Source organism: Lissotriton helveticus, chromosome 5_1, assembly GCF_964261635.1.
Source record: "Lissotriton helveticus chromosome 5_1, aLisHel1.1, whole genome shotgun sequence".
Taxonomy (NCBI): domain Eukaryota; kingdom Metazoa; phylum Chordata; class Amphibia; order Caudata; family Salamandridae; genus Lissotriton; species Lissotriton helveticus.
In genome coordinates, this window is record NC_136065.1 from 901580491 (window position 1) to 901607151 (window position 26661).

Below are 26661 nucleotides of genomic sequence, written 5' to 3' on the forward strand. Positions count from 1 at the left end.
ACTAACTTAATGGAACCACTAATCAGAAACATGCCTTGGCCTTCTATGACACCCAATAGACCACCTTTTATCCCATGCCTAATTCAGGAAAACGTGGATTTTCATGTTATGCTCTGTCCGAGTCAGATCACCCTTTCTACATCTGCACTATTTATTTTCGCCATTCACCACAACATTTTCCAACTCTCACGCAAGTTGCTATCGCCTTGTCTACGCTAACACATTTACAAATCATCTCCTTTTATTTTGCACAGAGGGCCCGATTCACAGAACTAACTTAAGACAAAATCCTAAACTTACTACCATTTTGGTATTCACAGAAGGCACTTACTCATTTTGGTATTCACAGAAGACACTTACTCATTTCGGTATTCACAGAAGTTAGGAGTCCTAACTTTAGGACTCCTAAATGCCTTCTGTGAATACCGAAAGTCTTAAAATTAGGATTTTTCTCGGTTTAGTAGTAGTAAAGTTAGGACTCCTAACTTTAGAACTCCTAAATGCCTTCTGGGAAAACGGAAAGTTTTAAAATTAAGCTTTTTCTCAATTTAGTAGTAGTAAAGTTAGGACTCCTAATTTTTGGACTCCTAAATGCCTTCTGTGAATACTGAAAGTCTTAAAATTAGGATTTTTCTCAACTTTACTACTACTAAACTGCGAAAAATACGAATTTTAAGACTTTCGGTATTCACAGAAGGCATTTAGGAGTCCTAAAGTTAGAAGTCCTAACTTTACTACTACTAAATTGAGAAACTTTCTAATTTTAAGACTTTCGGTATTCACAGAAGGCATTTAGGAGTCCAAAAGTTAGGAGTCCTAACTTTACTACTCCTAAACTGAGAAAAACCCTTACTTTAGGACTTTCGGTATTCACAGAAGGCATTTAGGAGTCCTAAAGTTAGGACTCCTAACTTCTGTGAATACCGAAATGAGTAAGTGTCTTCTGTGAATTCCAAAATGAGTAAGTGCCTTCTGTGAATACGAAAATGGTAGTAAGTTTAGGATTTTGTCTTAAGTTAGTTCTGTGAATCGGGCCCAAAGAATTTAACACTTCTACACAGAGCCTTCTGATCTATACAAAGATTGACCACTAGGAGGCCATCAATAGTATGTCTTACACCTTTCATAAAAAAGCAGCATTCTCTTCACTATACTAAATTTTAGCTGCCACTTCTCAGTGTGCTGACTAATGCCTCTTTTACCAAGATTTTCACAACTCATCACTGTGTATCCAGTTTCATAAATATACAGACACATATTTGTGCAAAGATTATCTTCTTTTTATTTTACTATGAAAATTACAATATCATCTGTACAAAAAAATCTTTAAAAAGGCCACACAAATTGTATCTTGCCATTTGATGTATATGGTTGCATAGTTGGATGAATCAGTAAAACGGTATTAATATGCTGCCTAACAATGGGCTTGTTTCTAGGTGTCAGTCAACAAAGTGGCCACTTGTGATGGCTGAAATATTAAGCACAATTATTTTCTAATTTGTATTTCAGAAGCTGGTAGAATTGAAATATGGCCAATGCATCGTTATCTGTGAACATGAGCATGACATGGCGATAAGTAATGACTAAGTGAAGGCAGTTGTGGAGGAACAGGGACACAATTCTGCAGCGACAAATTGAAGCCCCTAAAAAGCAGAAGCCTTGCACTGAGAAATACACTCTTCTGTAAGGCACAAATACAAAACCCTTACATTTGTGTAGTGCAGTGATGAAGCCTGAATTCCAGTAGTTACCTTTGCCTGCTTCAATATTCTAGGGCTGGCCGTCTGCCAACCTTTCAACATTGAGTGAGCAAAACACTTCTTATCCTAGGAAGACAGACTGCCTAGGCCTATCAGGAACCAAGCTAGAGAACCCTTAATTTGTGTGTTATATAACCATGGGTCTCCCCGCATCAGCCCCCTATTTCTTCTTTATGTTTTTACGCTCATTTCCACTGATAAACAGATGGCAGCTCTGTTTGACTGGTTCTGCTTTGCTTCCTTTAGACCAGGGGTCTGTAATCTTTTCTGTAGTGAGAGCTACTTCTGCTCAAGGAAAGTCCTGTTGAGCTACTAGCATATATTGTCACTGTAAAATAGTGATGTCATGTGTTAATATTATAATATGAGCAGCCTAAGCATGATTATCAGTAGTGACCACCAAAGCATTCCAGTAAAAAATGCCATGAAAACGTATATCAAAATTAAATGACTCCACATGAAGTAACATTTAGACCAATTGATTTCTCTATTGTCATATTTAATTTTTCAAATTTCTTTAATTTTTTTCTTTCTAATCTCTTGCTTGCTGTCTTCATAATCCCCTCTCTCTATTGGGTCCCTACTCTCTACTGGTCAGAATGTGAGTCTTAGTACCTTGTCTCCCATGTTCTTGATTTTTGTATTCTACTTTTAAGTAGTTGTCCCAGTGCTGCAACCTTTGTTAATGACTCTTAAGACATCATAAATAGTTTTCCTTTGTGGACAGAAACACATTTGGCTTGCCTACATACACCGTGGCGTCCCTGTGGTGTCACTGTTGATACTGCAACGGTTGGACCTGGCCCTTTTTGGCAGGTTCACCCCGAAACGTTTTGCTTTTTCCTAGCCTGTTTCTGGAACCTGGTGTTGGTGATTTTAGGCCTTTGCGCACTTTTTCACTGTGGTACAGTGTAAAGTGCGTGAGCTCTCTGTGTATGTGTGGTGAGTGACCTGCCCTCTCATAGGAATGAATGGGAAATATGTATGCCCATGGTAGTTCCTGATGTTTGGGGAGTGCAGGGTCGAGTTTGATATGTGCGAACTCGTGAGGTTGAATGCTGCGTAATGATGTATGCGGCATGATTGTGTCCAAGTGCATCCAAGTGCTAAATGCAAATAAGATACTTCATATTGTCAGTTAACTGACCTTGCCTTGTACACACTGTTAGTGGTCTTCTCATAGTCCTAGGTTGCTCTGATGTATTTCAATTACTATTGCAGTTTAAACAGCAATTCCCATCATTCAATCAATCAGGACTTATAAAGCACGGCTAATCACCGGTGAAGGTATCCAGGCACAGAGAACCCTACAGCTTAGGGGGTTCAGTTGATCAGCCAGGTTTTGAGTCCTTTCCTGAATTCCAGCAGCACATCCTGCTAATATCTGGCAAAATATGAGCAGGCCTTGCATGCTTCTACCTACAGTGCAATAGAACATTTAACAGTCTTTTGGCTATTGACCAAACTCCCTGCAAAGGGAGAAGTGATATGCACCATGGCTGCAGCATGCACTGCTGGTAAAAAGTCAACAAGGGTACAAAGCTTTCCAACCAAAAACTTATGTTCTAGGAGAAATACATTTTTTGCAAAAACAACTTTACAGGGAATTATTCAGTTAAAATAAGGTTTTGCTGGATGGTTCTCCTGCAACACCTACCTACTTTTGGCAATATTTCCCTCCCGTGTTTACAACTTTGCCAACATCGTACGGTTCATAAAATTGGCAACTTTTTTTAATCGAAAACATAACGCACACAAATTTTGCCCACTCCTACTGAACATGCACCAATAAACAAAGCCAGATCACAATGCTGAACTCGCATGGACGTCCAAGGGAAATCCGTGACAGCACACTGACACTCGTGGATGCTCCAGGAACATACAGCTGACAAGGCGCACATACATGTTCATGACAGATATCGCTTCCCAGGAAGATGGACTGGTGGACAGGCTACAAGAAGATTCGTTGGTGGGTGAGCTTCATGGCAAAAGCTACAGCATTTACAGAAGACTAAGCAGTAAAAGAAATGGGCAACAATAAAGAGTTTAAGCACACAGGTCCTCATCAACTAAAAATCTGTTTGGGTGGTGGCTCATGCAATGCTAACTATAGAATCAATTTACTTACCATTTGTGTGCTGCAATAAACTGGAATGTGTAGTGTGTGAGCCATAGTAAATGAGGGACATGGTGTATGACATTTCAAGCAAGCCAACAAAGGCAAGGTCAGCCATAACAGTTCTCATTGCCTCTCAAATCCTGTAGGCCTGTACAAATTTATTTGTACATTTTCCTGGCTTCAGGTGTGCAGGAGGACAATCCTGGATGTCATTATCACTCAGGCAATGGGGATTAGTTCTCTTTTCTAGTTCCTGATCAGGACACAAGCAATGTTTATTCAAAAGAAATGTTTTTAGGTCACCAAGACCTGTTTCCTATAGCAGCACCCATAGGAGAAAGGGGTGACTCGCCCAATCCCACGATCACCACTCACAGCTTGAAGGCCAGAGTTAGGCCATCCCCCAGGGGGAGTGTACTGATGTTCACCCGATCGTCTCGTAGAAGCTTCTCATTCAGCTCATGGATTTGTTCGGCCACCACGTCACTTTTCTTTAGATGCAGCACTCTCCTCTGACATAAAACCTGATGTCAAAGACAAGCAATAGTGCCATTAGTCACGTTAAACTTGAAGAGATCTAGTTCTGAGCACTACAGTACTCAAAGATCATCTTATATACAGGCCAGTCAACCTTTTCTCAGCCAAGAGCGATTGCTGATACTGGCCCTATCACACATGGCCCCATTGAACCTGAAGACCCCAATGATATATAAAAGAAATCTGGAAACAGTTCCTAACATTCGAACAGGCTTATTCATGGCATACAAAATACAAAAATGTAAAACATACAAAGAGACTGGGTCCTATTTATGAACCAGTTTGCTTCGATCTTGCACCACGCAATATGGTATAAAAGTGACTCAAACCTTACATGTGATTTACGATGCCACACAAGGCCACTTTGCGTGGCCCTGAGTAGCTCCATAAATCAGGAGTATGGCCACACAGTGAAAATCTCTGTATTGCCTTATTCTGCCTTGGGAAGGCATTCCAGGGGCACTGAGTGGGTGTTCCCACGCAACTCCCATGGTATTTAACGCATTCCCAGATTTACCAGAACTCGTGCCTTAAATACGGTACATAAATGTAACACTCTCAAGGGAGTTACTCTAATGCCAAGAAAAGGGACGAGATGTAAATCAGACAAATAACAGGGAAACCCTTTTCTACGTAGACTTAAGCCAAAGTATAAGATTTATATAACAAACCGGCAAACCTAAAGTACAAAAACAAATACAAATGTTTATCTGGTATTTGAAAATGTAGCCTCTTCGCTGCGGTGCTGAAGAAAATGACGTGTACGTGGTTCGGACTGCCCCCGGCCATCCTCCCGGCCGTCCGACGCATCGAAGAGGTTAGACAAACACAAAAAATATTTTTACATACAAATCACAAACATAAATAATTACTGGATTATGTGATAATTAGTCACAAGAGTCATCTCAAATTAGATTGCATATATCTAAATATTTTATTTTTTTGTTTAAAAAACCATGGGATTTAAAATCTTTCACATTTGTTTAAATCAAAACAAAGCATTCACAATATTTCATTAATTAAAGTGCTTGTGCAAACCTAGTGATACTCTCAAATATCAAAGTTCATAAGCACAAATCAATTTATAAAGATGCCATAATCATGATATGCAATATTTCCTCATTCAAAGAATTTTCTCACATTAAAAACAAATAATAACATTTAATAAGCACTGTAAAACAATTGTTGATACGGCGTTTCGGTGAAAGATCTACAATTTGTCACCTTCTTCAGGAAAAGTATTTGCACAATATTTAATCGTCACTATAAAAAGAGAAACAATTGTTTTATTACATAACAAATGCTAATGATAATACAATCATATATACAATCATATATATCACATCAACCTAATCACACAATTTACATAAACATTAAAACTGTTTATAAATACCATTCACATAAAACACACAATATTGCTGGTTTGTATAAAGAACCTATACAAAGATGAAGATGAAGACTTATTCAAGAGGTATAGAGAGTATATATCCACCTCAACCCAGGGCAAAAAATATGAATTGCTAACATACCTTTAAATGGAGGGCGCATATGGAAAAAACGTAATGGGTCACCTGACGCATAAATTAGCGTACCACAGCAATAGCTCTTCCAGTCTCAAAGAAAGATCATTAAAGAGCTGGACCTCCGACCTCTGGTCTGAGATCCGTTCTCCCCCAGAAGCTCCGCTGTCTCACCCCCTCCTGGGAGGTGTTCGAGGCCTCTGTGACTGGGCCCACGTCTGTGCCCATCCCTGCTCAGGTATCTGCCGGATCTCTTAAATTGCCGTATTTCCATATCTTGCTTGTGCTTGTTAATTGTGTAATTGCTCTTTGTGCCCTAGATTGTTATATCAGCCTGTTTTGCTCCCCGTTGCCGCCAACCTCGGAAGAAACAACAACTGCCAGCAGTCCACGCCAAACACAACCCACGGCCAGTTCTCCTGCTCCCACTGCCGCCAGACCTTCACCACCGCCCCGTCACCAACACCGCAGATGCCCTGAGGTGCATTCTCCTCAAGAGGCGCTCAATGCACAGACACGCCGTAGGGATCTGGAACCTCTTTAACACCCTCTCACCAGATGTCAACTTCTTTACAGAAAGCTGGACTAATGCCTCCTCTGCCCCGACATCGCCATCGCAATCCCGGACGGATACAAGATCCAGAGGAAGGACCACCCAAACCACCTGGGAGGAGGACTAGTCATTGCGCACAAAAACCTCCTCCGCCTCTCCACCTCGAGTGACGCCTTCCCCGCTGCCGAACACCTGCACTTTCAGGTCTAGACCAGCCCCAACTCCACACTCTGTGGCACCCTCGCCTACAGACTGCCCGACCCCCATGCCCTTTTCACCGCCACCATCACTGAACTCATCGCCCCCCACGCCGTCACCTCCATGGACTACCTACTCATTTGAGACCTGAACTTCCACCTTTGACAACCTCAGCGACCACAAATCCGCCACCTTCTTGGAAAAGGTCACCAACATCATACTGAAAGAACTCATCTCCATGACTACCCACAAGGCACACCCTCGACCCCATCTTCGCAGGAGGCAACAGCATCCACTTCAGCCACACCACGCAACCCCCATGGACTGACCTCCACTGCGTACATATCCTCATCGTCAAACCAAAGCCTCCCAAACCTGCTTTGCCCCTTCTGCGAAGGAACTGGAGCAGAGTCACTGAAGAGCAGCTCAACTCCACCCTCAATCGCGAAAACCTCACCGCTGCAACCGACGCCAACCTCGCAGCCAGATAATTTCACACACGGATCTCCAACTGCGCAGACCAGCTTGCCCGCTACACAACTCCGACAGACAGTGCCCAAAGAAAGCCACCTGGTTCACCGCCGACCTCCAAGAAGCCAGACGCACCTGCAGATGCCTTCAGAAGACCTGGAGAAACAGCAAGATGCCTGAAAACCACACCCCTTACAAGAACGCCATGACGGAATACCACCAACGCATCAGAACCACCAAAATAACATTCTTTCACAACAAAATCCTCGCCAACTCCAGCAACTCCAAGGAACTCTTCAGCATTATTCAGGAATTCACCAAGCCCCTCATCAAAACCACAGACATCACCTCTTCCCAGGACCTCTGTGACAAGCTCGGATCCTACTTCCATCTGAAAATCAAGAACCTCTACGACAACTTCAACGATGAAACACCTGACTCCGCAACCTCCACGCCCTCTGGCAATGCCAGCCAGCCCGCCATCTCCTCCTGGACTCCGGTTACGACCGAAGAGACCGCCTCGACCATGACAGGCATCCACTTGGGGGCACCCACAGACCCCTGCCCACTGCACATCTACCACAGAGCCGCCACTGCCATTGCACCCGAATTACAACACACCAACAACGCCACCTTCAAGACCGGCACCTTCCCAGAGGACTGGAAACGCGCAGAAGTCAGACCTCTGCTTAAAAAGCTTTCAGAAGACCCCACGGATCTCAAGGCTACACAGCATTCAACACCGTCTCCCATGGCACACTCGCCGCCAGACTACACAATGCCGGCATACAAGGAACCGCCCTCAACTGGATCCACTTGCTCCTCGCCGGCAGAAGCCAAAGAATAAGACTGCCACCCATCCTCTCCGACCCCACGGAAATCAACTGCGGAGTACCCCAGGGATCATCGCTCAGCCCAACCCTCTTTAACATCTACATGGCTCCCCTCGCCCCCATCGTCAGACAGCACGGCATCAGCATAGTATCCTACACCAACGACACCCAGCTCATCCTCTCCTTCACCAAGGACCCCACCACCCCCAGACACAACTTGCAGGAAGGAATGCAAGACGTCACATCCTGGATGAGCAACAGCTACCTGAAGCTTAACTCGGAGAAGGGAGAAGTCCTCCTCCTCTAAACCACCCCGTCAGCATGGAACAACAGCTGGTGGCTCACTGCCTTCGGCAGCCCTCAGACCCCCACGGACCACGCCAGAAACCTCAGCATCATACTCGACTCCTTCCTCTCCATGAACCGACAGGTTAATACCGTCGTTTTCAACTGCTTCAACACCCTCCACATCCTCCGTAAGACCTTCAAATGGATCCCCCCCCACCGAATCAAGGAAGACAGTCACCCATGGATCATAACCAGCAGACTGGACTACGGAAACGATCTCTATGCAGGCATCACGAAGTCTCTACTCTGCAAGCTGCAGATGATACAGAACACTCGTCCTCAGCATCCCTCGACACAAACACATCAGCCAACACCTACGGAACCTCCACTGGCTCCCCGTCGAGAAGAGAGTCACTTTCAAGATACTCACCTATGCCTACAAATGCCTCCACAACACCAGAACCCAATACCTCAACTAGAGAATCTCCTTCAACATACCCAAAAGAAACCTCTGATCCCCCAACCTCGCCCGCGCCGAAACCCTGCACATCCGAGAGCCAGAACAGGGGGAAGAGCCTTCTCTTACATAGCGGCCAAGGCCTGGAACGAGCTCCCGATCAACATCAGACGCGCCCCCTCCCTGAACACCTTTAGGAAGGCTCTCAAGACATGGCATTTAGACTGAACGGAGCTGCTGACCCTCCTCTCCTCCCTCAGCGCCTTGAGACTCTCACGGGTGAGTAGTGCGCTTACAATTCCTTGATTGATTGATTAAAAGATGAAATTCTAAAAGAGAATATATGAAGTATTCTATTACACAAAGCCCCTACTTGCCTGAATATTAATAGGGTACTCTGAATGATAATGATGGCAACAGACTTGGGCTAATGATGTAGGATAGTGCATAGTCTCTTTAAGCGTATCCTGGTCAGCCCGAGCGGCAAAAGCTCATCCACATTGGTAAACACTGTGAATGGAATAGAACCTAGAAGCATGATCGAAAATCTGCACTGGAAATAAAGTGCTTCAATAAGGGTACGTCTCACCATATATATTAAAAAGACCCGTACAGTTTGTTCTTGAATCAGACTATCGTTAGGATGCAATCTTTTCAATTGATTAGATCTGGTTCAAGCTGTATGTTCTATAAAACCAAAAGAAGTACAACACAATAAGCGTATTCACCTGTACTCCTGTTCACCTTCGGAGGTGCTATTGTGAAAAGGCTACCGGTCCCATAGATATCCCTTTATCACAAGTGCTTAAATGACTTCACTATCACAAAAACTATCACTCAGAAATTAATATTAAAGTATTTAGCGGTATTGGCTGATAGATAACATACCAATACACGGATACAATTAACTAAACCAGCCTGCTGTTTTAATACTGCTGTGTAATACACTGGTGTTAATATTATCAGGATTAGAAATTACCCTCAATATAGGATCTAAGTTACTGATATTACATGCAGGAAACTCTTAACCTCTAAGCGGCTGCATAAAGAGAAAAAAATGACAGGGTTATAAACATGTTGCCGTAAAACATGAAGCCGTTCGATCTTAAGTCCTGAAAATGCATGTAAAGCATCAGAACTATAAGAGTCTGTTTTGGGAAAACAAATAAAAGAAATGAAGGCATTAAGGTGCGTTACTGTTAAACATATGACTGTCCGTGTTGCAGCTCGCTCAGTCTGGGTCTTTGCGCAATAAATACACTCCACGCTGTATGCTAGCGTAAAAGGTCATTTATTAGAACTAGGTTGACAACACACTTTAGCCAAAAACATCATTAAACTTATAACACTTATAAACAATCTCACACCTCAAACCTTTCTCCCACCATCCATTCCCACACTCGTGTTACTCTCTTCCCGTTTCACTCGGCGACCTCCTCCCTCATTCCATTCACTTCCTCACTTATCTTTCAATCTCCTCTCCAGCCGTCATACTCATGCATCCCGCACCCCCATCATGTACCTGTATCCCCCTACCCGGAGGGGTGAGTATGCCCGTCATTGACTCCTCACCCCTCAAAAATACTGTTAACACCTCCTAGCAACCTGCCCTAAACTGGAACGCTATACACAGGACGAAAAAACCCCAGTCCCCACTCCTGAAACTTTCAGGGTGGGCGGGTGGTCCAAAATTCCTAACAGCCCTTCCCCAATGGCGCTGGGAAGCAGGAAGAGGATGAAACCTCCTCTCCTGCCCCCTATAACCCGTTGGCTTAAACCCCACCACTAGCCTAGCCCCCTGACCCCGCTACACCTAGTCCTTCCTTTCAATGTGCGAACACCCTGTGGGAAGACTGGTGTTTCGACCCTACTTCCCGGGGGGCGGCAATGCTGTAGGAAAAACGCGATCTAGTGCATGACCTACTTATCTTAACTGAGCCGGCTGCGTAAAAGCTATGTAACATAGTGAGCTACGGCTCACCCTCAGAAATACATGGCGGCCATCTTGTAAGATACCTAACCTTTCTCCCGGTTATTAGTGATTTTGGGACATGGATATAGAAATCTTCCTGTGGTCAATGTTCAACTCACGTCACCAGCAGCTTTATTGCTGGAAAGGATTTATTGATACACCTTGCTGGCTTTAAACGAAAGAAACAAGCCAGAAATATATAAACCATCTCACTAATAATGGCGTTCTGACGACATAATGTAGTAACCAATAGAAAACTAAAATCTATATATAAGAAACTCAAAATCTGTATACATAAAACAAATCTTCATCCTGGATTGACCTGGAAAGTAGTAAAGGATTAACTACAAAAGCCACACCCTTTGATGTGGGCGAAGTATCCAGACTTGCTATGCTGGGGAAAAGAAAGGATACATACTATCCCACAAAGTTTAGCAAAAATAAAAAAATTCCCTTAATTAATATATAGATGGACAAAAGAACATTAAAATCAAGATACATTGACTTCACAGATGAAAAAATATTGTGAATGCATTGTATGGATTAAAAAAATTGTGGAAGTTTTTAAATTCCATGGTTTTTTAAACATAAAAATAAAATATTTAGATACATACAATCTAATTTGAGATGACTCTTGTGAATATTTATCATACAATCCAGTAATTATTTATGTTTGTGATTTGTATGTAAAAATTCTTTTTGTGTTCGTCTAAGTTTTCAAATACCAGATCACATTTTTATTTGTACTTTAAGGTTTTGCCAGTTTGTTATATAAATCTTATACTCTGGTAAAGTCAACGAAGAAAAGGGCTTCCCTGTTGTTTGTCTTCAATACGGTGCATTCCTTCCCTTTCCCTGAAGCGCAGCAAGGTGACATTCTCATAGTGCTCGTAGATAAACATTTTCAATGGCTATTTTTAATTCCTAGTTTAGCCCAGAGCAAAGAATGGATTGTTACCCTTAGCCTGGGGTCCAGATTAACAAAGTATATAAATATGCTGAAAGGCGACGACTGAAAATCTAAAAAACACCCAAATTTTTGCTGCCTGACCCCTAACAACTTCTACTTTTTTCAGAGAATTGAGGCTTTAAAATCCAAATAAGGAAACCCACTAACTTGGACTATCTAGTAGAAACAACTGTCATACACGTAGCATTAGTTGTTCATCTTTGTATATAATATAAATGTAATGTACCTCTGCCACCTAGTGGGTAGTTCGAGCATAACTGACAAATGTTGTTTCTTCAATTCATCAACAACCTACATACACATAAAATAGTACTATCGATGCAAATCACATGCAGTCCAGCATGCTGTTAGTGGCTTGTGTAGACACCAGTGCTTAACTTGAGCCGGTGCCTTCCGGTGCTGAGCACCGGCACTTAATTGGTTTCTGGTGCTCGGCACCGGAACCTAATTGTCAACATCACACTTAGGTCAGTCTGCCACAAGGTGGCGCTGCTCATGTAATTTATAGATGAGCAGTATAACAGTTGTTTAGGAAAACAATATACATAAAGAATTGCTAATATCTGCCTCCCCAGCCATTCCTTTAGCTTTGGGGACCTGGAATAGCCTGAACTGTCGCATTTACATACAAAAGAGAGGGTTAGTAGATTTTTTGGCAGATATGACTGGTCAGAGCCTTGGTACTTAATATTTTACAAATTAAGTACTGGTACACACCCTCCACCCCTTCTGCGGGCTGAAAAGTCCTTGCACAGTATATTCATTGTGTGTATGAGGTCCAAGACTCCACCAACATTCCTACTCTACGATCAATTATCAATATGCATTCAGATCTACACCCGTCATAAGTATAACTGAATAACTACTCCAGATTCTGTTCGGTATGCGAGCCTGCAAGCCTGCAGGTTCTCAAAACATGGCAAGCGATGCTGCTCTCGACCAATAGGGGGTCTCTGCCTCATTGGCGGCTTGCGAGTCAACTGCTAGGATCTAATTGGCCCTGTAGGTATTACAATACACTTTGAAGTATTGTATATACAATGCACAAAGACATATCACCTATAAATGAAAGCAACAAGAGAAAATATAAAAAAAGGAAGATAACATATAACAATAAATAACCAATGTAAGGCATAGTTCTGGGTATGGAGTTCCTGTATATAATATAGCGCTTTCCCTACATTAAACATTGCATAAAGCACTCTAAGTACTCCCCATAAAGGGCATGTTATTTTGCATTTATACAACCATCAAAGCCGTTTAAATGAATACTTACGCCATCCAGAGCGAGGACTCCCCCCTTCCTCAGGAGCCGTAAGGACTTCTCGTAGCAGTCACTGGGGTGGGACACATTGTTAAAGTTGATGAAGACCATGTCGTAGGTGCCAGCTTCCCCGGTCTGGAGTAGCTCATCTAAAGAAAAGGCAAAACAAGCATTGGAAAATCAATCAATCTTGCATCTGTTTGAGTTAGAGCTATTGGAATTGCAAATGGTAATGTATTTTACCCATGTGTTATGGAGCGTATGTGGTGTGTAGTGGAAATATGTGGGTTGAATTGGATTAGTTAGTTGTGTAATTGTGTGGTGTGGAGTGGATTTGTGTAGTGGAATTATGTGTCATGGTGTGCTGTGGAATTATGTGAATAGTAATTATGTGGTAATGAGTGTATTGAATTATGTGGAGTGGAACTGGGTGTTATGGAGTGTAATTATGTGGAATGGTATTTCGTGTTGTGGAGTGGTATGTAGAGGAGTTTAATTATGTGGTGTGCTATTGAATTTTGAGGTACGGTCTGGAATTATGTAGTGTGAATTGGATGTATGTGTTGGGTTGTATAATTGTGCTGTTGAGTTGTATTATGTGGTTTGGTATCAAATTATGTGGTGTGGATTGGACATGTGCTGAGTGGAATTGTGTGGTGTGGAACTGTGTGGATAGCTTTGCCTTCCTGGTGACAAAAAAAGAACAAATAGGTAGGAGTCAAGCTCTAATCTGTGTGTTTTTATTTTAAGAAAATTGAAAAGAAAAGGAGTTAGAGCTATTTGCGTTGTAAATGTCTCTTACTTATGTCTTATGGATTGGAGTGGATGTATGTGGTGTGTAGGCGAATTATGTGGGTTTAATTGGAATTGTTAGCTGTGGAATTGTGTGGTGTGTGGTGGATTTGTGCTAGTTGAATTATGTGACATGGTGTGCAGTTGCATTATGTGGATAGTAATTATGTGTTTTGAGTGAATTGGAATTATGTGGAGTGGGATTGTGTGCAGGAGCATAATTATGTGGAATAGTATTGTGTGTTGTGGGGCGTTATGCAGTGGAGTTTAATTATGTGGTGTGCTGTTGAATTTTGTGGTATGATGTTGAATTATTGGTTGTTATGTTATGTTATGTGATTTTTATTTGGCGCACAGATGCTCCAGCTAAGGAGCGTCCTGGCGCCCGACAAGGCAGCTACACAACACAACTAAACTAAACTAAACCATAAAAGCACAAGCATACAACTAAGGAAATAAAAACGTTTTCACAGCGCGACGAAAGGAAAGCAAATCGCTCATAGCGCGAATTGCCGGGGGTAAGGAGTTCCACAGAGCAGCTGCACGCACTCGAAATGAGCGTCCACCAGCCCTACTTCGCTTGAAGCGCGGCACAACGGCCAATTCGAGGTCTGCCGACCTTAAGGGTCGGGCTGGGATGTAATTGGCCAGGAGGGTCGTAAGGATCATTGCCGGGGACCCCTTCAAGATTTTATAGGCGACGCAGAGGACCTTAAACTGGATCCGCTGGGCCACCGGGAGCCAATGCAGCGCCCGTATGGTACTGGAGGTAGGACAGAATCTTGGAAGGCCTACTACCGCTCTCGCTGCGGCGTTCTGGATCCTCTGTAGGTGCCCGATTTCTGCCACATTCAGACCGGCCAGCAAGGAACTCGCATAATCCAGCCTAGAGATGACAGTAGCTTGGATCATGAGTTGCCTGGTGGGGGCATCGAAGAACTTTAGCACAGGACGAAGCCCACGCAGGATGCCGAAGCAGCATGCAGCCGTGCGTTTAGTGTGGCAAGCAAACGTAAGGGAAGGGTCCAGCCAGACCCCGAGGTTCTTAAGCTCGGCGACTGGGATGGGAGCAGGACCCAGCTCCCCCGGCCACCATCTCTCTCCCCACAGTTCCGGCTGTCTGCCAAATACCATGACCTCGGTCTTACTAGCGTTTAGCTGAAGACGATTGGACGTCATCCAGCTAGCGACCGCCCTCAGTCCTTGTTGAAACCTGGAGGCGTCGACTTCGGCATCCCCGCTGATCGTGACCGCTAGCTGGGTGTCATCGGCATATGACACCATGGTCATACCCCATTGTTTGACAACCTCAGCTAGCGGCCTAACGTAAAGATTAAACAGCGTAGGGCTCAGCGAGGAGCCTTGGGGGACGCCCAGGTTCAACAGATGGAATTTGGACTGGTAAGGCGGGACGGTCACGCTAAAGGCCCGGTTGGTTAAGAACGACCGGAACCACTCAAGAGCAGTGCCGGTAACACCAGCCTCCTCAAGACGCAGCAGAAGGATAGGGTGCGAGACGGTGTCAAAGGCAGCGCTTAGATCTAATAGCACAAGCGCTGCCGTTTGTCCCGCGTCAAGCACGGAGCGAAGATGCTCCACCATATAAAGCAGAGCCGTCTCCGTGCTGTGACCTGCCCTAAACCCATTCTGCGTAGCGTCGAGAATATCTGCTCGACAGAGATGTTCCGAGAGAACAGCATTTACGTGTGCCTCCATCACCTTTGTGAATTGGGTATATGTGATGAGTAGTGGAAGTGTGGTGGGAGTGGAATTGCAGCCCCACCAGCACTGCAATTACACCACTACGTGAGACAATGGCAAGAACACACATGGACGAGCATAACAGAAAAGGGGGAGGGCGACAAAAAACAACTGCAGGGGGGAGAAGTATAGGAGGAAAACCACACTCAAACACACATTAGCAAGCACAACAGAGAAGCCGGAAGGCGACAAAGAACAACTTAGGAGTACAGAAGTACAGGAGGGAACCCACATATGGGGTGCTGAACATATGGAGTGCTGAATTCAAAACAATTCATTTAGCTGACAGATTTCAGATGGATCCATGTAAAAAAAAGCCATGCAGCACATTATCCTGGGTGTTTTGCTACCAGGGATTGAAGAGCTACACAATTGATACACACTGGGTCATGCAATGTGATTCAGGAATACGTGATTGCATCAGGAAACATTTATGGACACATTCCACCGTGTTGAAAGGTAACATACTGGCTAAGTAACAACACTTTTGTAATACAACATTGCATCCACAAAGTATCAGTACTTCCCTTTTCCAAAACAAATATGGTAGTCTAAAAGGAACGCTTCTCTTGTACCAATGGAACTGAAAGACAGGGAGATAAAGTAATTTCCCAGGCACGGATAACACCATGCGTTCACACAGGTGAGCAGAGATCTCACATAATTTCAGGGGCAGCTCCTCAACCAGGGCGGAGGAGCGTCGCCCCACTGCTTTCTCGCAGTGCGAGAAGTAGAAACATAAAATGGTAATAATTACCATTTTATGTTTTTGCTTCTCGCACTGTGAGAAAGCAGAAGGGTTTAGTTGTGGGCAGGCGGGTGGGCGGGGCTGCTCTGCAAGCAGGGCAGGGGAGGAGTAGTGTACCCACTCCTGAGTGCACGTGACTGGTTTGGTCAGCTCCAGAGGGCCGGCCAAACCAGTCATGCACACTCTGCCCTTCTCCATGCAGGCTGCAATGCAGCCTACATGGAGAACATGCCCAGGACATTAGCTCCTGGCTGGGCGGCGTCCCGAGCAATCGCAATGCTGCTCGCAGCATTGCGATTTGCTTAGGGGTGGGAGCCTGGCTGCCTGATTCCTGCAGGAGCGGAAGCTGAGACAACACGGGACTCGGCCAGCGGGGAGGTAGGTAAACATTTGTTTTTATTATTAACCCCTGCCCCACGCGACCCCCCGCACCCCACCTGTGAGTCATGCCTCACTGACACCACTGAGCATTATAGGACCTACACCAGCATTCTGCCTTTTTTTGAGTGCTTCCGCCAATTATTTTATATAACATAATAATACCCTGGCACTCTAGGCATAATATCTCGTCTTTCGTATGACTTTTGTATGTTAACTTCACAACATTTTTTATGTCACTAATATATCACAGCGGTACAAAAGGGGGTGGTGATGGACGGAGCATCAGAACCAATCAAACACTCACACCCAGTCAACAGATCTGGGTTTAATCCATCACCGTTCTTTATCCCACTCGGCCACCCCAGTTCAGACCTGGCCATATGCAAATCAGTCTGACCCTGTGCCTCATGGGAACAGTCCAGCCCGAACTGCCAAGCCATGCCTTCCCAATATATCACAGGCAAACAACAGAGATAAGTGTGTACAAAATAAGTTCTTTTTACTTGGAATCAATATCTTAAAACATCACAATTTCATACAAGACTGTAAGATCCCCTATCGTACAAAACATGTGGATTGAGAAATCTTTTGAAAGGAGAATTCAGTATTATACAGTCTTGATCAGGATATGCAAGAATAGCCGACACGTGTTTCGTCACATCCAGTGACTTCCTCAAGGCTTTTTAAAAACATTTTCTTATTCATTTGCGTGACAGCGACCGATCCTGTTTTTTCGTGTTTAGCAGGATGTGATTAAGATATGGTACTTGACTGTGTTTTTCTTACTCCAAAATGGATCTCGACCTGTGCTGCGGCTTGTTGTACCAAAATTCAACCTATCAAGTGATGCCAAGATTTGTGTTGTGAATCCTAGAAGTGTATGATTGTCGAATGTCACCTCTAAGACATATTTCTCAGAACATGAAGTTAAGTTAAGTTCATAGCACAAAGACAAATTCCAAAATGTGCTTGTCCCTTAAAGTTGTCGCTGTATCTGTATCCAGTATTCAATTTCCAGCACAGGCTGTAATAGGCCCTGCATCTTAAATTAGGACATCAGACGGCGTGGGCGTTTCAACTTGGCGTTATGAATCTAAAAGCAGAATCTAAAAGCCGAAGAATTTTAATATTTCGCTCCACATCTGAGCTATTTTAAGCACCAGCTGTCTCTGATGGACTGTGTCACATGCCTTCTGCTTCATAGCGAAGACCAGGCTGGCAGGAGACACTAAGAAGCAGCTTTAGAAGCAGAGCTGCACAGAGCTTCTGGCTGTATTGTCACATCAACACATTAACCTACTAATAAGTGGAACAGAGAGCCACAGGCACGAGATAGGGCAACACGGATGTGGGTTGCTTGAAAACACACAGCCTCTTGGAGCATAGGGTATAGAGAGAAGTCCATGGTGCAAGAGATCAACTAGAGGTGGGGGGGATGGGCAGGTAATATTACTTATCCATTGTGCTCAAACAGGACTGCTCTGGCGAAATTAGATGATGTGCATTCGAGTTTCAACAAAAGCTTAATAAAATAAATAAAGGAGTGCGCCGAGACAAAACATATGGCCAAAAGTGAAAGGATCGATGTAGCAGGGGCAGTCTCCAGGGTGGGAACAAAACAGCTAAAGGTGGGACACATGTAAAACATTTACCAAACAAACCTCTTCAATTTGGAAAGGCAGGCCAAGAAACGAATGAAAGTGATTGGAGTGGTGAAACCTTGCAGACGTAGATACAGCATGTCAAGAGAGTGCACATGTGCACTGCCTAGGCTAGACCTAAAAACACTCATTCTGTAAAACGGAGATTTGCGTAACCCATGCTCCTTTATGCATGGGGAAAAAGGGGAATGCAGAGAATGTAAGTGGGATTCTATCTGGAAAGTTGTGATGCTGTGGAACTGATGCTGTGGAACTACCAGCTCCCAGCAGAGGGGGATCTGGATGACTCTGACACACAGGCATAAATGTCACAGGACGTCTATAAGTCAGAGCTAGGGAAATGGAAGAACTGAAATGAGTTGGTTAAACATAAGCCTATTGCTCTATAAAGATGGCTCCGGGTGTTGCTAAGTGGACAGATGTGCACCACTTATTCACTGCAGACTATACAGAGAGAGAAGGGACAGGACATCTGAACAGGACAGTTGAACAGACCGCTAGCTAGGGGATCTTTGAGACAGATGATACCTGGCCTCATTGCAGAAATAACGAAAAACATCTTAACCCGTTTCATGCTGATGACGGAACCGCTCCGTCATCAGCTGCGGGTGCGCTGTGCTGATGACGGAGCGGTTCCGTCATGGCCCGCTCGCCGCTCATGCGCGGCGCGAATTCCGCGCCTGCGCTGAGCGTTCTATTGAGCGGGGCGGGCCATGACGGAACCGCTCCGTCACAAGCACAGCGCAACTGACGCTGGTGACGGAGCGGTTCCGTCACCAGCATGCGCCCGCCGCATTTCCGCCCCGCCCCCTTTGCACTGCGGCGGAATAGCCGCCGCAGTGAAGGGGTTAATAAAGAGTAAGGTAGTTAACACCATCTGCAAATAAACACTCCTAGATATAAATATAAATGAAAGACATCCATGATCTCATGCGCTACAGAAAAAAACGAGTTAATATAGACATATGTATTTAGTTTTGTGTGACAGACAGTAAGGAGCAAGTTGTAAGATCTTTGTCACTATAAGTAGGCCTAATGTACACCCACAGACCACCAACCAAACACTACAAAATACCAAAGAGGCGAGGATTGGGTTGTGGCAAGCTAGCCTAGTATTCCCAGACTTGCAGGAGATGAGGCCTGACAGCTGTAGATGGCGGTAGAAATTAGTTGAGACTCGTGTTCGTTTCACCACATTGAGCTGTGCAATAATGGGCATGATGCCAGTTGTACTACAAAGCCAGACTTTTCACTGCAGTGATGACTGAGTAGAATCGCACAGGAACCGTTTTGAGCAATAGGCAGAAAGAACTTCCTTCACAATTGTGAAGTAGTGGTTGAAATATTTTTCCATAGAACTTTGTGGAGGTCGTCAAAAACCATTAACTCCCACCCAATGACCACACCCTGGCAACAATCCTCAACCGCTCATCCTATGGTTTCCTTGCCCAGTGGGCCTCCCAACCAAGAATGTAAAGACAGTTGTCTAGGCTTATAGTTTGTGTGAGCAGTAACTCTTGGGAGGTTGATACATCCCTGGGCCAACAGCCATGGTCCAAAAAAGGAGGCCAACCTGTCAGTGACCCCTTCTCCTGTCCAAGGGCGTAATGTAGGCCCATGCAGCCCATGCAGTGCAGGGGGCCCTGAACCCTTAAGGGGCACCCTAACCCTTCAGGGCCCCCATTGAGCCCAAGGCTAATCACTATCTGTGAGATGCGGGATACTCAGTGATCCCTAATCACATTCTGTACCTTTATCGCACACTTTATGTGTGGGGAGGGGGGAGAGATTCTCTATGTGTGTGTATATAGTGGAATCGTAAAATACTGCCTCCCTATTTCACTAGTTCATCACAAAAAGTATCCTACACCCTTGATTCCATTCGGATCTGCTTCTCCAGAAGGAAAGACAACCAAAGGGGTTATATATGGACACTAACACATCCTATTGGTGTCATGCTTCATCATCGGGTCTCACCACGTCCCTATAAACCCCCTTTGGGTTGACTTTCCTTCTGGTGAAAAAGGTCAGAATGGAGTTAACATGGTAGTAGGATACAATTTGTGATGAACTAATCACATTCTGCAGGGCAGCGGCATCATTTTGCATTACACCACTACCCGTCAGAGGGGAGTACTGGAGCAGGTGTCCCAGTGTAAGCTGAGAAGGGAAATGCCTTTTTCAGACACACTCATATATTATTGTATGTTGAGAATGAACCAGGCCAGAGAAGAAAACAGCAGTATTATGGTGATTCCTCGTTAGCGGTACCCTCAGAAATCTGAAAGAGTCCCACAGTAGGGTCCTAGGAGCAATTCTCTCCTTGGGGTGTCTGTCAGGTCAACACATGTATTCTTTAATTGAGAAAGAAGCTCCAAGCAATGGATGTTGTAGACACTTTGTAGAGTGCCCACCCACTCACTTCATTGTCAAAGGGATGTCACCCATATCACCTCCTGTAGGTTACCAATAGTTTCCTAGCACCTGTCTCCATAACAATTGCAGTTACACTGTTATGAATCATTGTAAGGTGCATGATGGGAGGCCTGTGCAAGTAATAGGTCCAAATGTACCCTCTCATTGATAACCAAGCACCACATTGTAGCACTTGATTCTCTCACGGTAGCGAATCAGAGCAGGTCAAGGCCAACTTCGGGAAGGTGATATGGGCTAGTAATCACTTTTCGCTGGCACTCAACAATGCCAATCAATAAATGATTGTCCAGTCTGTGCTTTTTCGGTGGGAAAAGAAAAGCAGATTTATTACATACACACCACCCAATACTTTACAGTAATTCACAAATATATACATACCAGACATACCAGTGGTAGAAATATCTTTGGTTACCTTCTGAAATCACAGTTGGCCTCTAAAGGGTCACACCACAAACAATTCACAGTACCTTCCCCATACCAGAAAGCATATTACTATACAGGAGGATGCCACTTTAAATAAAGCAGGTCTATTGGCTTTATCAGACCACATAGCAGACTAAGAATCACGTTATAAACCATCTCTCTATTACAGACATCAATACCATGTTTTATCTGGAATAATTATTATCAATAAAACATTACAACATTTATGAAAAATCACTGTCAGCAATACATCGTTTAACTCACGCTTTGACAAAACCATAACATGAGTCATTGTCTTTATTAAACCACCTTAGGCCACATAAAATGCAGCCATAGGGCCAACTACTAGAGGTCCCTGCATTCCCTGTCTGTAGAACAAAAGTTCCAACCTTAGGAGTTCTTGAAACGTTGAGGAAAAGCAAATACAGGGTTACTTTTGAAATTGCTTTTGGTGGGGGGGCTGCTGTGACTCCTGCTGGCCCCCACAACTCTCCTTCAAATCGTTGTTGGTGACCCTGCCGACCTGGGGGCACCACAGAAAGGGAACTTATGCAAATAAAGCCCAGCAGGTCTTAATGGGGCACTCCATCCAAGAAGCATGGCTCTTTAAAGAGCAGCTTCTCTCTGTTGAGCAGGGCTTTGTGGCACATGTTTTATTTTTCTTTCTTTCTTCGGGGCGCCCGATACCACCCCAGAACACCGTGATGTGTCTTGTCGTTGGGGCAGTGTAGGGAGCATACTCCTGTGCTGGCTAGCAGGCTCCCACCCAGCCGGCTTTGTTGACTGCTGGTGCAGGAGCTGGCAACTGTATTCTCCATGCCCACCCTGTGCGGGCAGGGTGCTTTTTTTGCGGTGACAGCCCTGCTCCCCTTGACATGGGGGTTGGAGGTGAGCCCACCACCATTGTGAGGCAGGGAGAGAGCACTACCCCTTCTCCTTTGCTCATTGGGGGCCTGGGGGTGGAGTCCTGTGCCTCTTCTGTCCATTGAGGGCAGCACCACCGTGCTCATCTCTTCCTCTGTCCTTGTTGGGGACCCATGGATGGGGTCCCGGGCCCCTGCATGGGTGTTGGGTCTCCGACCTCGGGGAGCTCTGGGGAGGTGGCCCATGAATGTCACCTCCCTGGATCATTGAAAATTGATGAAACTTGCACTGACCCCTGGGAACTGGCCTACCCCAGGGGTATTTTTAAAAGTTGTAGCAGAGTTCCATGCACTACATTACTCCTTGTAGGAATGGTTAAATGGGCGACCTGCAGTTGTGCATCGCCCTGACCCCGTTGGGCTGTTTTACTTGATTGTGGGCTCTTTTACTCTTGGTGGTAAGCGCTAGCCACCTGGAGCCTTTTAAGCCAGCCTACAAGCCTCTGTAAGGAACACTTTACAAGGAGTTGATTCCACTGACTCCATGTACCATCTTTCCTATTTTGCTTTGCCTCTGGTCCACCTCTCTTTCAGCTGGGGCACAGAAGTCCAGCTCTTCCACTAAGCGGCCCTTTGAGGGTGTGAGGTAAACAACCTCACTGGTCCTGGAGAGACTCACTGGTCCTGGGGTCAGCTGTATGGAGAGTCCTTAGTCCATAAGGGGGCTTGTCCAATTCAAGTGTACAACTCTCTGTTTCTCCCTAGTGAAAGAGCTTTTAAGTGGGGGTAGAACGTTCTAGATGCCAATCATAAGGTGCCACATCAACCTTCCTCCCCACTCTCAACCCTCCTGCACAACATGCTGGGACAGTAGGTTGTATGACATTACAACGCATGCTAATACATCGCATGCCATTACATCACGGTTTTTATAACGCAAGTCGTTACAACGACTTGCGTTGGAGGGCGCTGGACTTAGGAGTAGTATAATTTACTATTCCAACTCCAGTCTACATACAGTAGGGAAGGTGTTGGATAGTAAATTATACTATTCCTTGTCCTAGAGCACCATCCAGCGGAAGTCGTTGTAACAACTTGCGTTCTAAAAACCGCGATGTAATGGCATCGCGATGTAACGACCATGTTGTAAACAACGTTTCCCGGACAGTACAAGCTGGCACCATCAAGTGGTCTCTGTGCACATCTCCCCTGGGGGCCTCAGCTCCACCCTAGCTGATACCACTGCCAGAGACCTTCTCACCAAACCTTCCAAGGGGAGCACCCTCCTGTGTTGGCTCTAGAGGTCTGGGCTTCTTCCTTTGTCTAGTGGGCGTCGGCTGTTCCAACTCTGGTACAGTGTGGGAGCTAATTAACAGATGCATATGCTATACCCCACTCCGTCCTCCTGAGGAGATGCGTGAAGCTCTGTAAATCATTTCTTTTGCGCGAGGAGGTATGTGTTCCCTCTGCTGGGGAGCAGAGTAATTAACTTAGCCCAGCAAGGTGACAAAAGGCCTGGAGTTGGATCCTGTGCTGAGCCGAAGAAATGTGGCAAATCTGGGCAACCCATAAGGTATACATGTAGGTTCTTGGGACTTGCATATTCAAATTTGACATGCATGTTTCCCAAGTTTGATACTTGACTTGGCTTTGTAGGCCTAAGAGAAGCGAATTTGCACTTTACTGCAGATTTCCCCCTATTTGTATAATACAGTGACACTGCAGATAAATCAGTAAACCCTACTTTACCTATCAGTGCTTACTAATATTATACGGCCTACCCCAGGACAACATTTAACCTTGCAGAGTCCCCTCTTTACCAGGTGACCTGTGCGCAGTTACTATGCTGTGCACAACGGTGGTCTCGCATTCGCAGCCAACACACGCATGCACATGCATGTGCACAGGTCAGGTGTATCCAACCCAGTGACCCTTTCCCTAGCTGTATCACAGCAGCCTTATCTTAAAAACTGGTAAATATTGGCAAACCATTTACTATGTGTTTACAGTGGGTGAGACACAAGTAGTGAGACTCACCACAGTAAAAAGTCCCAAAAAACAGGTGTTACAAGAGCAAACGATTCGGGTGGATTAAATGGTCAGAACAGATTTCCTAACTACCATGGACTTCCCGACGATTTCTCCTGACCCAAGTTTGTCTTAATGAAGTAACTACATTAGTCCAGCGGCCTGCCATAGACTCTAACACAATGATCTGATGGGATAAATGGTTCACAATCCCCAGGAGGCCAAAAACAACTCACCATGGCATGATTTCTCTCTCTCTTTTAGGCGACCTCTCAAAGTAAGCAAGAAGAAGCAGAACGGAGTGAGATTTATTAAGGTAAAGTTGCCAGAGGAGCCTGGCTGGGCAGCCACACTGGAACGCCAACATTTGCATTTTCCAACTCCACCGCGATCGCATTTAGCGCGCTCCGATCTCACAGCAGTCTGAATTCCAGAACTCTTAAGGAGATAAGCGTGCCCCAAGGTAGAAGAGAAGTAAGTCACCTCAGTTTTTCTCACTTTCTTTTTCTTATCTATAGCTCTAACTCTCTGTCTCCCCTTATGGAGCATAAAAGCCCACACAGTCCTGCCCCCCCCCCCACCACACAACCTAATCTTTGCATCTGATAGTCCAAGTGCAGGGATGCAGGTCCCCATGGTTTGATGTCTGTGGTGGACCTCAGCTTGCCTGCTTTGGCTGATAACTGTAATGTCAGACAAGGAGGCTAAGCAGACCTTCCCAGGGCCCCACAGCATCTGTATTGGCTGGGGGCCTTTGGAGCTGACCTCTAGCGGCGAAATTATGATCTAACAGGGCAGCTGAAGAAGTCAGCAGCATGCACTTGTGACCATATCCCTCCTGCAGGTGTATGGCTAAGGTCAAGGTCCAGAAGGGTTTCACACCATCTCCACTGCTCCTACTCCAATTAGGTGCAGGCTGGCCAGCTTGAATGGCATGAGCTCTATGTGGCACGGTGCTTCTTTGTCAGCGTTCCACCACCAGCCTGTAGAAGCAGTGGAGCTCGCGGCTAGCTGTGGTGACATGGCTTTTAACTTTACCAGAACTAGCACTTAAACATTTCTAGACAGTAGACTAACTACTCTCACCTAGAACCAAGGCTTTAAGTGGGATGACAGAAGTGGGGGAATCTTTATAAGGGACATGGCGGATGTATTTAAGGGTATGGTTTAAACATGTAAACTGAATTACTGTGAATTTGACAGTGTGCCCCCTGAAAGGTATTTGTTGCCTCTCTGATATGTAACACAACTGACATATATGTAAAACCAGCCAGGACTATTGGCTTTGCCAATGATTACCGCTGTTTAAGATAAATGAGGAACAAGAATGATTTTGTTGTAAATATATTTGAAAATGTTTTAGTTATGAAACAGAGAATTAAACATTACTGAGGACTCGGGAAGGTGTCTTGGTCTTCAGAGTGTCCCAGTCACTCCTGCTATTTCACACTATGTTAGACAGGATGTATGACGTTTCAACGCATGCTTTTACCACGCATGCCTTTACAACGCAGGTTTTACAACGCAAGTCGTTACAACGACTTGCGTTGGGGGGCGCTGGCTAGTGAATAGTTTAATTTGTTATTCCAACTCCAGTCCCCGTGGATAGTAGGGAAGGTGTTGGATAGTAAATTAAACTATTCCCTATCCTAGAGCGCCCCCCAGCGCAATGCGTTGTAATAACTTGCGTTGTAAAAGTTGCGTCGTAATGGTAGTGCGTTGTAAAAGTTGCGTTGTAAAGGATGTTCCCCTGTTACACATGTATGCCCTTTTTCGCTCCACATCTCGTCCATCTGCATATTTGCGCAGAATCACAATTGAAACTGGAATATGTGACTATTGTGCTGAGCGCTCTGCAGAGCGGCCAAAGATTGGATGATCATGTTTTTTTAATAACTTTCTGATCCATTGGCAGGCACTATGAGAATCTCGGACAGCCGTCAGCCTCAACTTCAGAGCTCTCAACCGTGGCCCTTTGTAAACACCTGAGGCGACTCAATACATAGTATGCACTAGGAGTCGTATCACATGGAAAAAATACAAAAACGTATCATCCTGGAAATAGCAAACACTATTAGTGAATGCAAGATTAAGGGAAAAATGTGAAACATAGACATAAATTAAATCGCTGACATGGATCACCTTAACATTTTCCCCATTCACTGTTCAAAAATCTATCAGCGTTTTTGCCAGTAAAGTTTCTTTTTTTAAACATACTTCATTGAAAACCTTATCCGAATAAAAGGATGACCATTTTGATATATAAGGTATTTTGTTTTTTGTTGTTTCCTACTTATTTGCCTGTAAAGTTAAGGACATTAATATAGGTTTTGATAGGGACCACTTTAAATTTCAGTTTTTAACTGCTACCGGCTCTAAGACCCAGGGGGACCCTGCTCACTCAAAGCCTTGCCTAGAACAGCATTTCACACTCCTCTTTGGCAGGGCGAGGAGCGACATTCTTGTATCAGAACTTGATGCAGTTTTGCAGAACACACATACAAAGGTTCTTCTCTTCACATGCCAGATGTGTCAAATGTGAGCATAATACAGCAGTGAGGCTCTCTCTGACCCATTTAGAGGTGGATTTGCAGTTTATGGAGCTGAGGGCAATGACGTTGCTTCT

General features: G+C 44.8%; 1 protein-coding gene across 1 annotated transcript in view; it reads right to left on the reverse strand.

Annotated features, from left to right (window-relative positions):
- Window positions 1-1258: 1258 nt before the first annotated feature.
- The window catches only part of COMTD1 (catechol-O-methyltransferase domain containing 1), a 102361-nt gene continuing 76958 nt past the window's right edge, over window positions 1259-26661 (reverse strand). Inside the window, exons 6-7 of the mRNA XM_078643362.1 lie at window positions 12955-13091; window positions 1259-4403 (exon numbers count right to left, since the gene is read on the reverse strand). Of these exons, the coding sequence (XP_078499488.1) occupies window positions 4251-4403; window positions 12955-13091 (290 nt within the window). The 3' untranslated portion in view covers window positions 1259-4250. The remainder of the gene's footprint in view (window positions 4404-12954; window positions 13092-26661) is intronic.